We start from the raw sequence: 12475 nt of genomic DNA, 5'->3' as shown, positions 1-12475 counted from the left end.
GAACTGCAGCCTTCAGCACATGGAGCGGTGTCCGTTGTTCGAATCACTCATATTTGTCGAAGGTGAACGGATTATAGCAAAGTACTGCAAATCTACCGATACAATGATGTACTGCGGAAAAGTAACGAGTGTTGTCTTTAAATATGGTAGCTTTCAGATGTCATTGTTAATATTTGTTACTTGGAATATCTTTGACAAGGATACACAAACAGGTGCGGATACAGCACAGTTATCTTCTGTAAAAAATTTGGCACTGCTGATACATGTGCCACTGAAGTGTCATAGGATACCACTTCGAAATGTTCGTAATTATCAGGAATAGCAAAAGTTTTTTGGCAATATTTCTTCAGGCTTTCACAGATGAACCTTTTAGGTGTGCTGATATACATAAATAAAGTCCATATCGAATGCTATCCGCGGTTTGCTTCACCGCTAAAAACGTTGCTTTTGCGCTACCTAAATTTCATTCATCAATACACTGAATTCGGTCAAGCTCGCCGGCAGTATCTGTAAAGGACCATAGATGATGGCGTATCGAGTCTGTCACACGAAGGTAACCGAAGTTACCAACTTGAAGTGTACAAACTCCAAAAAATTGTTCCACACTGCGAGGATGTATTATTTGGTCATCTATCCATGAAGAACAAGCATCACTATATACAATATGGAGGCATATGGTCTGTTAAATCTGCAGCAATTAATTAAGTACATGTTTTATGTTGAGGGTCTCAGTACGGAATATCTAGCATTTAATGCTTAGAAGCCCGATAAGACGGGGAATCATCTATGCATTGCAACCAAATAAATTAAACATCTTACTTGTTCAGAATCAATGTACTACGTTTTGTGCCTCGCTAGCGGAAGTACTCCTTTTTGTACCATATTGAAATAGACGATCTGTTAGACAATTTATATCGTTTGCGACAACCATCGACGGTATACCGTGGCAAATTAATTTTCCCACCTCGTTCACAGTCGTTGAACCGATCAAGTTGCAGAAACCAACTGTAATTGCCGTCGAACTTACCGTATTTATAACTTATCCGCGTCCATAGAAATAGATAAAACACATCCGACACGGATTCATTTATTAAACAATTTCGTCATTATTGCTGTTTTCATTGTTGTTGTTATTGTTTCTCTTAATGTTGTTGCAAAAGGCTAATCGAGGTCATGCCGTGGGCTGAATGGATCCAGCGTTGGCGAAATATTTAGCGTTGTTCCACTTAGACAGCCCACTTTCGTTTTTCTGGGTCTCCGTATCGCCACTTCACATCGCCTCAGGAAACAGAAGGGGCGCTGCAAAGTCATTTGTCTGACTCGTTGGATAGCAGGCGGCGCTGCGTGCTTGCTTTGAGATGGGCGAGCTCACCCCACGTTAATACGTTTGGGACCCAACACGTGACAGACAGACAGAATGAAACAAAAAATGGGGATGGAAAGGGAAAACGGCTTTTTCCGCAGCGTTTGACCAACAAAGGAATCGATGTAAAAAGCGAATGCCTTATGATTCCGCTCTTAAACCCGGCTATATATGTTACACGTTCCACGCTGGAAAGTGATGAAAATCGGTGTAATGACACTTAGAAGTCTGGCAAACACCGAAGTCTGTGTTTGATAATTGACAAATAAAATATATATTTATCTGATGATAACATCTGAGGATGTTAAAAAACTGGGACACTGGCAATTATTTTGTAAGTGATATAACTTCAAAAAGCCAAGTAGAGTCGATTGTAGTGGTTCATGAGGTAAGAAGTTAAATTAGTTAATCTGCTGACCGGTTATTGACTGCTGCGATTCCACTCGCAGGTTAGGACTCGATTAAGGACTATGCGAAAAAAACAAAATATACTCAAGCAAATAGTTTCTGTTTGTTAACGACCTTAGTTTTCATTCTGTAATGAGTACGATTATCAGAAAAGGGCTATAATTCATTTGTACCGTTAAATGCAAAAAATGAAGATAATGCCAGTAGCCCCGCTCTTCTGCTTTGCTATTTAGTCTCTATGAGTTTTGTTACAGAGACACGAGTAAGGTCATTCTTTTCAACCTTAAAATCGTCACAAGAGGCTAGCTTTGAAAAAAGAAAGACTAAACATTCAGTCAATTCCTAGCAAGGAAAAAACATTGTAACAATGTAATATGTTCTATAATGTAAAATAATACTATTTTACATTATAGAAATGGCAAGCGAATGAGCGAAAGCTTTTGGGAGCTGCAGCCCGAACCCTTTATGATGGTACTACTGTAGAAGATCACGCAAAACAGGCTCTGATAACCTTTTTAAAATATCATGCGTTCTAGGGTTTGCAGAACAGAAGAGCTGATTAATAAGTCTACCGTTTTTATAGTTAACATTGACTATTCAGGGAAGTATATTTTCGGAAATACCGGTAAAAAATTTTATACAAGGATAAACTGCATTTAGTTACCTAACCTTTATATCGATTGAGCTAAACAGGTGTCTGTTAGGGTAAGTGACCTGGATCAATTATATATGTATATAACATCAAACGAAGAAACATTAAAATTAACCGGAACGTGACCGCTAAGGACACACTTGGCTGGTGCACGCAAATATAATAATGACAAATCTATTAGAATTTTATTACCATTTAGTTAATTTGTTAGCTTTTATTTAGCCGTCAATCTCTTCGTCGAAAAATAGCCTGTCAACAAACACGTGCCTCGAATGGGTGACGACTCGTAGGAAACACGCGCAGTTATTTACGGTCTATGTATCGAAACATTTTATTCTATTAGAAGTTATTATCGGGTTGAAATAAGCTTTATATGTTGTATAAAAATGTTTAGGAATGAATGTAACTCTTGCCAATTGTCAATCGCCATAGTGGCGCGCTGCAACTACTAGACGGTAAGGTCGACCGTTCGAAAGCCCTTTGCCTTGTCCACTCTGGCATTTCTAGTTAATATCAATAGTGACTCGTGTATTCATTCTCGGTACCAAGATAAATGGCCAATCCGCGCTATGGATAACTGATACCTATTTTTCATCAAAAACGGGTTTAATAGGACCATAACACAAACGTGAAATAACATAATAGCACCTTTCTCTTTGGTCCTCTGTCGCCTTCCTTCCAGTGATAACGCAATGGCTAACGTGTTTACTTGCCAAAATTAGAGACATATGGTGGGCTGGGTCTGAAATCGGCCATGCAGACATTTCGTTTCGTACTGCTGGGAGCCAAGTGCACAAAGGAGTGCTGAATGGCAGTAGCTGACGTACAAACCCAAAACATTTATTTCAGCCTTGACTGCGTATACATGTTACAATCAAAGGATGTGTGAAGCTCTAACTTACCTCAGACAATTAGCCTTCAAAGCTTATCTTTGAATTATCTAAGAGCACTATCTCGAAAATAACTACAGCACAATATGTCTATTCAAAGACAATTATAACAAAGTGACCTTTAGAATCTGCATAATAAAATCTGCATATACAGTCTTGTTTTGATCGGACTCCTCGACGTCCGTTTGTGCTAAAACGATTTTTTGATGGACAAATCGATGTACGCCGACGCATTTTGTGGTTCATCGGCATAGTCCACTCGAAATATTTTTATTGTACTCGCAACCAGTAAAGACGAAAGCTTAAAGAGTCTCGTAAAAAACGTTACATCATTTTGCGATAACGACTAATACCTGGACGCTACCCTAAATTTAGAACCGTTTAAACGTCATAACAAAGAAGTCAGATTACTTGACTCAGCAGTGCGGTCATGGTGTTCACTTGTTGTGATTATAGTTGCAGACCATGAAGGAGCTTTTGTGATGACAGCAAAAGGAAACTATCATGAAGTATCGCGGTCCAGAAATTGCATAAACTCGCCGAAGTGAGTGAATAGACCTAGGCGTGTTTATACGAATCTCAGTAAGATAACGGAAAAGGGACTACCGTTGTTGGGAAACATTCAGCAGTATCAATTTGACACGCCATTCGGCTGACATCATGTCACTTGGGATTGTCTCTCTCTTTCTTCTTGCAGGTGCCTTTGCGCTTGAAAGAGTCGCACAAATGACTGACGATAGTTTCTATATATATATATAGATCTCTATGCTTGTGTATAATGTAAGTTTATCATTTTAGTGTCAATAACGTATTTCTTGGACCTTAAATGGAGGCAACGTTTGAAGGAGAACGTCATAGAATAGCTAGTATATTTATCGAATTACTCAACAGTAAGACGCGTATGCGTTGCGATATAAGGGCGCATATAACTTATGTGTCGTACAGTGTAGTACATCTGATATGAGTGGTGTCAAATCGGCGCGCTATACGACCAGTCTAGCTAACGTTTATTATTAAATTAGAAAAATTTACGCCCATATTTTTCGACACTGGTTTGGATGGAGGTTATGTTTAAGGTGTTGTGGGCCGCCTAAGCCGACGGCGTCTCTGCTAATGAATGCAAAAGTTTCAGTACTTTTTATTGTTACTGTTCTAAGAAGAATACGTGGCCCGACACAAGTCTAGCTATAAAGATAAGTGGGATTCTTCGAATCTATGTACGTCCGGAAGTTCTATATACTTATAACTTATGCTCGATCCTGCAACGCACGTGGACCTAAAATACTCTCATGCGATTCTACGATACACTCTTACCGAATCTCTAGTCTACTTCCAAGGACCTTCTAAGTAGAAACCAATATGATAATTGTAGTGGTCCTCCCCAATTACATGAGAATTTAGGTTCACGTCGCAGATTGAAAAACACCTTGTTCAATTGAAAAATCTGAAAATCTGAAATAAATTGTTAAAATAATCAACATCTATTGTCCTGAGAGTCCTTAAAAAAATTTTTCTAAAAAAAACTTATTATTCTATTTCAATGAATATAACAAGTATGTTTTACAGTGCGGGGTTCGCGTTCAGGGTAATCTTTGGAAATATGGTATTACCCGCACGATTAAAATCCTCAGTTTATTTAGGTGTGACATATTCTGCATCGCGATATAAGGATGGACCTAGGTTTAAAATTCCAAATACACCATAATCTACATTGGCGTGCATCCCGGAATAATTCAAATGTATGCAAAAGGATAGAACCTGTCACGTAACAAAAGTAGGTTCATGTTTGTCGTGTTTTTCCGATGACATTGACAAATAATAGGAGTTCTATCATAAAAAGCTTATTACACTAATTTGGTTTACTACTAAAAACGTAAGAAGGCGTAATTAGAAACGTCATGCTACCCAAATGACCCAACGAAATATCAGTATTTGTGTGCACAGGAGCCCGCAATACGTACTATAATCGCAATTGTCTCTTTCGTATAGCATGCGCATACATGCGTACCGCATCATCATGGGTGCGTTCCTTCATGACGTTTTCCAATAACGATACACGCTGACGAGAACACAAATTCCGTGTTAAATTGACAACAAACTGCCCCCGAACGACAATGATCCTCTTTTTGGTACTGCTCGCCACAGATCTCGTTAGCGACGTCCATAATATCAAACGACGAAGGTCGACATGGTCTGGCAGCCTTGTCCCAATTTACTGCCATCTTTATTATGTCGCCTGATGGGGTAGCGCAGGCTGACGATATGTTACCACCACCATGTAACTGTCAATTGGCACATTCAGTGTTAGCATACGTATCCATAACGGGCAGTGGCCTGTAGTCGTTATGAAACCGAGAAGAATACATAGGGTAGACATCTAGGCGTAAACCTACTATTGGCGTGCTAGTGATAAGGCTTTACTATGGTGATAACAGGAGGACGATGAAAACAAATAAAAGTATTTAATGAGACCAATGGAACTACAAGATATAGCTGTCACCGTCGATGACGAGCCTGCGTTCGTACTGATAAAACGATATTGATGTTTTGTGGGTATAATACTATCCGCTTACTCGGAATCAAATTCATGTTTGACGATGTATGTTTTATAGGCTAGAAGAGAATCCATTTATTACGCAATTACTCTTAATCAGTAGTTAGCTTAGTTGAGTATTAATGGCAGCCGGCGTATAACAATGTGATCTAAAAGTAGGGCGCAGGCGAATATTTCATTAAGAAAACTCGGAAATCCAACATCTCAACGCTTCTAAAAATTCTTAATGTACTTACATATTTACATAGTTGTAGGAATAAGTAAAATGTTTGCCGTCGTGGCCTAGGCTTTTTGTCTAACATCATCCGTAAAGGGTCTAGTAGGCAATGGTTGCCTTTTCATGTATGGACTCATTATCATTTCACTGAGTAGATGTCATGGAATAAGAGATTTAGTGCGCTGACGCCACAACCAGCTCTTTGAGGGTTGCATGAGAAGGTCGTAACGGAAAGTATGGCGTCCTTATGTCGCCCTGACAAGTTCTGCGAACGGTCCAATATGTAACGCCCGTCGTAAGCCAAAAAGTATTTGTTCAATCACTTCCAGAGCGAAGTGTTTGTAGGGACGAGGTATTCACAGTAGTAGATGTTTGCTGTTGAGATCGCTCGTTCGAAATTCTTTGCATGGTGCAGTCCAGGAATCATGAATCAAATATAAAGCACGAGTGGACGCTTGCGACCAAATCCGAAACGAGACTTAGTAAGTACTAAGCTGTACGTGTATTATGTGAAAGATCTACTTTCAAACTCAATTATGGTACTTGCAAGCCCAGTGCCTAAACACAGCCTTTTTGAAAACATTAATTGCAAAATTATTTCGTCTCGTTCCAGTTAAGCCAATGTCATACGCCTTGTCTTCTGATGAGTACTTCCCAGTGTCAGGAACACAATCTGATTTGAATGCATCGCAAATCCGCGTCAAACGGATGTTGTTGTTTGTCAATATTGTGTTTGCTATTAAAGCAACAAACGATTCTTTTTCCATTCGTCAACGTGTCGTGACAAAGTCGTGCCACCTGTGCTGTGGCATGAGTTTTAACAGACTGGTGTATAGTCGCATGTTAGTCGTAAACACGTTAAGATCGTGAGTAACGGCTGCTACAGTATCGGTCGGCGTTTACACGGAATGCGACGATAGGAGGGCACCGGCGTGCACGCTGGGCGAATACTGACGATAGAAAGAAAACAGCAAGAAGAGTATGAAACAGCAAGACATGTGTACTTGTGAGAAAGTCGCACCTCTAGCACCACTGTGTTTATTATCCGACGGCTGAAGCAACCAGCCGTTGAGTGCATTGAAGTATGTAAGGCCATCACGTATTGCTGCGGCTACCGTCTTTGTATCTGTTTTGTACTGTCTAGCATTGACCTAGTTCATGTGCAAGCCGAAACTAGGCTATCATCTTATAGGTTGCTACTAGAATTACTGTTGTTGACGCTGCCCCTCCCCCTGTTGCCGCTACAACTACGGGCGCGCTGCATTCTGACGCGTCGCTGATGAAACCACCGTTAGGCGATAGACGATAGCAACGTAATAATACCCAGAAGGTAGCTGCAGGCGCACCCTGCAGAAGCCTCGAGATTCTAATAGTAGCAGTAATATTTTCATAGTGGCAAGTAAGTGCTATGGTGTCCCTGCTAGAAGCTTTCCACCGATATTATCGCTTCTATTCCTATTACTACTACTGCCATTGAAGCCGCCTTGTAATGGGGATACTCCTGCTGTTGGTGTAAAAGCACACGGCTTGGCACTCCGATGACGGCGCCTGATGCTAAATGTCTGACTCAGGTAAGACTGCGTGAGCTCTGCTGAGATGCTTCTATCGACCGATCGATCGATCGATCATTTTTGGAAAACCGACAACAAACAAAACTATAACCACATCATCAACAATAACAACCGTTCCTCATCTTTGTTATTATTTCTATTCCGAAGACATTAACAGTAGTAATAATCGAGCACATATATATCACGCGAACACAGCGTATTGTCAATGCGATTCCAAGACCATATGAAATATCTGCCGGTTATGGTTATAATTGTTGTCCTCGTTATCGATTTGTTGGCCACATATGAATGAGTTGTTTGTTTTGTATACTAGTATAGTATCGAGTGCGATGTATCTGTGACGTGCGTTCGGCCATCCAGCACGTTTTTGTGTTCGGGCCTGATGTTGACATTATGACCACAGAAAATGCAGCTCTTCAGGTTAAGCGGATTGCTATTTCAATCGTTGTTTTTCCCCCATCTCTAGTTCGTTCGTGACATAACGGTAATCGGGGCTGGCACCTTGACCCGATTTTCTCTGTAGTGGAGGATGTGGCACATTTTCGTCTGCTACGGCTGCTGCTGTCCTTTGTTGCTGCTGCTGCTGCTCCCATTGACTCTGCCCTAGGCGTAACGGCAATCAACCCGTCTACGCCGCGACTGTTCGGCGACTGCGAACGGCGATGCTTTGGTCGAATATCGTTATCGTCGTTGTCGCTGTAGCCTAGCTCTCACAGCAGCAGCATCGGCCGTTAGTTCGTTGTTGTCGTTTTTGTTGTTGTCGTCTCGTGCCGCTGTCTGCCGTCTGTCAGCGTTAACCCTTTCCTGCATCCTCCAGCCATGGTGAACGGCGCGAACTGCAACTGGAGCGCGCTCTAGATCGTCGTTTGCTCCCCAGTTTGCTCATTCATATAACCCAATAAAATAGAATAGCGGGGCGAACTCTTGAGCATCTAAGGGACTATCTTTACAGCAGCGACGAACTCGACGACGACGAGTTGCGCGTAATGTTAGACCAGTCCGAGCTTGTTACCTGTCCGTATCCTTGTGTGTTGTAGATCGTTTTCTAATGGGCGTTCTCTTTTCATTTTTCTATACGATCCTTTCCTTGTTTGTATGTGGACATCGGTTATGTGCGCTATACGCCATTGTCATGTGATATGTAATATACGCGTACTTTTCTGTGTTTACATGTGTGTGCTGACGACGCACGTAAATAACGGCAATAGGAATAGAGTAGGTGAACACGTAGGTAACTGGGCATTCACTTTTCATGGTCAGTAATTGGCGGAACGTACTATAGATTTCGTAGGTATCAGAACAGATTAATGAGTTTTTTCGAATTTGTTTCATTAGTTGACTAGCAGTAATTTTCTTATAGTGTGGCCTTCTGCCTCTCATTAAGAAGCCTTTTCAATCGGTTAAGTATCGGGCCTGGCTGTGTATGTCTTTGTTGGAGACAGTCCTTAAACTTTTCAAGGTTCTTGGAGGCCTTTATATCGCGGCGTTATTAAAAAACATATTTGTAAATTGCCGTATGTATTTTACCATTTTTCTTACAAAAGTGTGAAAGATTTCTTCGATCAAAAGACAACCAATTCTTCTCTTTCTTAGTCAATTCCTATACAGTCCGGCTTATGGGATCAAATCGCCGTATATCCGTAATATATAAATAAACGAAGATATCTATAAAATATTAACGATAATCAACAACGATCGCTTAATCGGTGACCACAAACTATTCCTTTTCTTTCTTAAACCCAGATGCTAAAAACCCAGTCATAAAATAGGCTTCGAAGGATGAAATTCTAACCCTCTTTTTTGTGTGCGTTGTCTTTGTTTCGCATCTCACATCCCTTTTCATTACAGACATCGATGCCGTGAGGTATCCGATGGTGGCAGACGAGCCCCCCGAGAAACAGCAGCGCCTGGAGATTGCGCTCCTCAACGGCAGTCCACCAGCAGGAACTGGCAGCTCGGACATCTGTGCAACACCGCCGCCACGTCCGTGGACTATGCCCATAGACGTTGGCAGTGCATTAACGCCTATGGGCGGAGGGGGAGGAGGGCGCGATGCATTGTTCCCGCAACGCAAACAGCGCGAGTTCATTCCCGACTCGAAAAAAGATGATTCATATTGGGATCGGCGACGTCGAAACAACGAAGCGGCGAAACGGTCGCGTGAGAAGCGCCGACTCAATGATATGGTTCTCGAAACTCGCGTCCTTGAACTCGTCAAGGAGAACTCGATGCTACGGGCCGAACTAAATGCGATACGCGAAAAGTACGGCCTTGGACCAGCCATGCTCCCAGCGCAACTTCCACACGGACTGAGCCAGTTACTGCAGGGACCACATCCTCACGGGACACCGCATCCCCCTCCGCCGCACGCGTCACCACCTCTTCCCGATCCAGTAACGGCGATTCCGCAACGTACCGTCATTCATCAGCCAATACCATTGCATCATCCACACTTACAGCGCCCATTACCATCACCAGCCGCCCCACTTGCTGCCCCCGGAATTCCCACAAGTAATGCGAAGTTAATTACGGCGCTGTCGATGCCTAAAGCACTATTACAACCGGTGTATAGCCCAGCTCCTCATCCTCCCAATCACCCCCACACATTGACACCACTGCCACATCCTGCCGAGGAGCCACATCACAATTCGTCCCGAGGTGAAGAGAGTTCACCGCTTTCCTCGGGCTCCTGGGCCTCGGCCGAAGATCAGCCCACTGGAGCTTTGACGCCTTCTGCAGGGACAGCATTCTCCCTTCCGCATAAATTACGCCACAAATGGCTAATTAGTGGCAGCGATGCAAGCACCTCACCAGAACAGCGTGAACGCGAGGACGGTGTATCGTCCGATGGAGACAGTGGGGCTTCATCGACGGATGTGCCTGCGAGTCCGCCTCGGCCGGCAAAATCACGTCGACGAGTGATCGTCAGCGTAAATGGTCAAACGAATCTAAAAAGCGAAAATATTCAATTGCGTTCCGAAATGCAGAGGTTGGCGGAGGAAGTAGCGACTCTGCGCGACATTATGCTGCATCCTGGTCCCGGTGGGACGTTCGCCGGTAAAGGCGCCCCAGCTGAAGCACCAGTGAGTCCGCCTTCAACGCCCGCGGAGCCTGAAGACCTCCGCAAAGTAGGCGAGAGCTCGCCGTCCTCGTGTGGGAATTCTAGCGGAAGTGAACATTAAGATATTACTCAAACCGCTGCCAAGCGCTAAAAGACGGACCCATCCGGTGCTCTTAATGTTTCAATGGCGCGCTGCTTCCAATGACAGACTTGAAACCGCAAACAAACGAACGAACAAAAATACTACACTTCCACAGACGTCGCCTAGTAGCCTTTTCTACTAGTCGACGCTGCGGTACAGCGACTGGAGCATAGAACGATTTTTAATTAGATCATCATCACACCTAAGCACCATTGCCTGCAAAAACATTGTAGAGGACTTCCAGGAATTCGTATAAAATAACATATACAGTAATAGAAAGATAGCATCACGCTAAACAATAAACAGTTTGCTCTATGTTTATTCATTGACTGATGCTAGTACATCAGTAGCAGTGATAATGCGACACTAACGACGAACGTGCATTTTATCATTATCTATAAATACTAGCAACCCACTTTCCTTATCCTTAATATAAGTGTCTTGTCGCTGGTGATGTCTGTCTGTTAGCGGGAGGGCCATTTTCGATGCGCACGTCTATTTCAAATTCTAATGGCCTCAGCGGCCCCGTCAAGTCTGTCGCTAGACCTAGCTGACAATAAAATAGATCTAACACTATGATGATGATTACTGAATGCGGATTCTGCGATGAACTGGTGAAGTAAAGGGTAATGTTTAAGACGGACAACTATGAAAGTCTTGCTGAGCGAGCCGCCCATATGTGTATATATATGCTACTCTTTTTCCCCTCAGAACTACTCTCAAATTTATTGCCTATGCGCTTCTATTTGTTGTGCGAACCTACAAATTACATCATCGGGCCTTATGTCCTATCCTGCCCTTACGAAGCCAATTAGGATACAGGTGTATGCTGGACATCGATACAGGCTATTTATTCATTTCGTCTGTCAGCGACGCTGAAACTGTTGGACATGACGCAGCTTGCAGAATAATGAAAACATTTCTGGCTTTTTAATCGATCGAAATGTGAATTAAAAAAAAGTTTTATATATGACAGATAAAAAATGATAAAGAAGAGAACGAATTATGTGATATTTGATGACAAGTCACTGCTTTGTTGTCGGAGTAATGAGATATATATACGGTATAATAATGATAATAATTGTAATATTATTATTATTAATGATTTTAGCAGAGTAATATAACTTATATATACATATATAAATATTTTATGTTGGGAGTACTCGTTGGAGGAACACGGTTACTTTCATGGTCTTCTCGAAGATAGCCGCCTACCAAATGTATATAAAAATATTGTCTGTAATGAACACGTCGAATATATTTGCTTTCTCCTCCCATAACAATCGGATTGACCGTATAAAACTGCCGTGACTACTATTTAAGTGCCTCGAATTTATATCTTCAGTACCTTGACACAAAAACTATAAGATTTCCCAAAAAGTACCCAATGATAGACGGATCTGTTGACAATTACGCAAAAATTGAAATTTTTGTGTGGACGGGTCACTATATATATATACGCCGAACTAACGTCCGCAAACCTCGGAATGCTCTCGTAGAACTAATAATAAAAAAAGAGTACAATTTCGTATCATCTCTACGCCTTTATCGCCAGCGGTTACCAAAGATTACCCAGATAACTATATACTTAAAACAAGAATAAACAACACTATTCTA

The 12475-nt window shown here is 42.1% G+C and overlaps 1 protein-coding gene and 1 long non-coding RNA gene across 10 annotated transcripts in view; one reads left to right on the top strand and one right to left on the bottom strand.

Annotated features, from left to right (window-relative positions):
• The window catches only part of LOC111271718 (nuclear factor interleukin-3-regulated vrille), a 58361-nt gene extending 45969 nt beyond the window's left edge, over positions 1-12392 (top strand). For 4 of the 8 annotated variants that reach the window (XM_022852692.2, XM_022852690.2, XM_086973014.1 and 1 more), the window contains exon 3: positions 9504-12392. In XM_022852692.2, the coding sequence (XP_022708427.1) occupies positions 9527-10837 (1311 nt within the window). In that variant the 5' untranslated portion in view covers positions 9504-9526 and the 3' untranslated portion in view covers positions 10838-12392. Of the gene's footprint in view, positions 1-7557; positions 7656-8528; positions 8911-9503 lie in introns of those variants that run through there. The other 4 variants (XM_022852689.2, XM_022852687.2, XM_022852688.2 and 1 more) reach the window with 4 other exon arrangements.
• On the bottom strand, positions 5218-6202 carry LOC147751958 (uncharacterized). 2 transcript variants are annotated; one of them, XR_015315440.1, is made up of 2 exons: positions 6104-6202; positions 5218-5595 (listed from the first exon to the last, which is right to left on the bottom strand). It is a non-coding gene; the product is annotated as an uncharacterized LOC147751958 (long non-coding RNA). The 2 variants fall into 2 exon arrangements; XR_015315439.1 differs by having other exon boundaries at positions 5218-5647; positions 6104-6192.
• Positions 12393-12475: the final 83 nt, after the last annotated feature.

Source organism: Varroa jacobsoni, unplaced genomic scaffold (genome assembly GCF_002532875.2).
Source record: "Varroa jacobsoni isolate VJ856 unplaced genomic scaffold, vjacob_1.0 contig00913, whole genome shotgun sequence".
NCBI lineage: Eukaryota > Metazoa > Arthropoda > Arachnida > Mesostigmata > Varroidae > Varroa > Varroa jacobsoni.
Note: the sequence above shows the minus strand (reverse complement) of the source record. Positions and strands in the feature narration are given on the sequence as shown.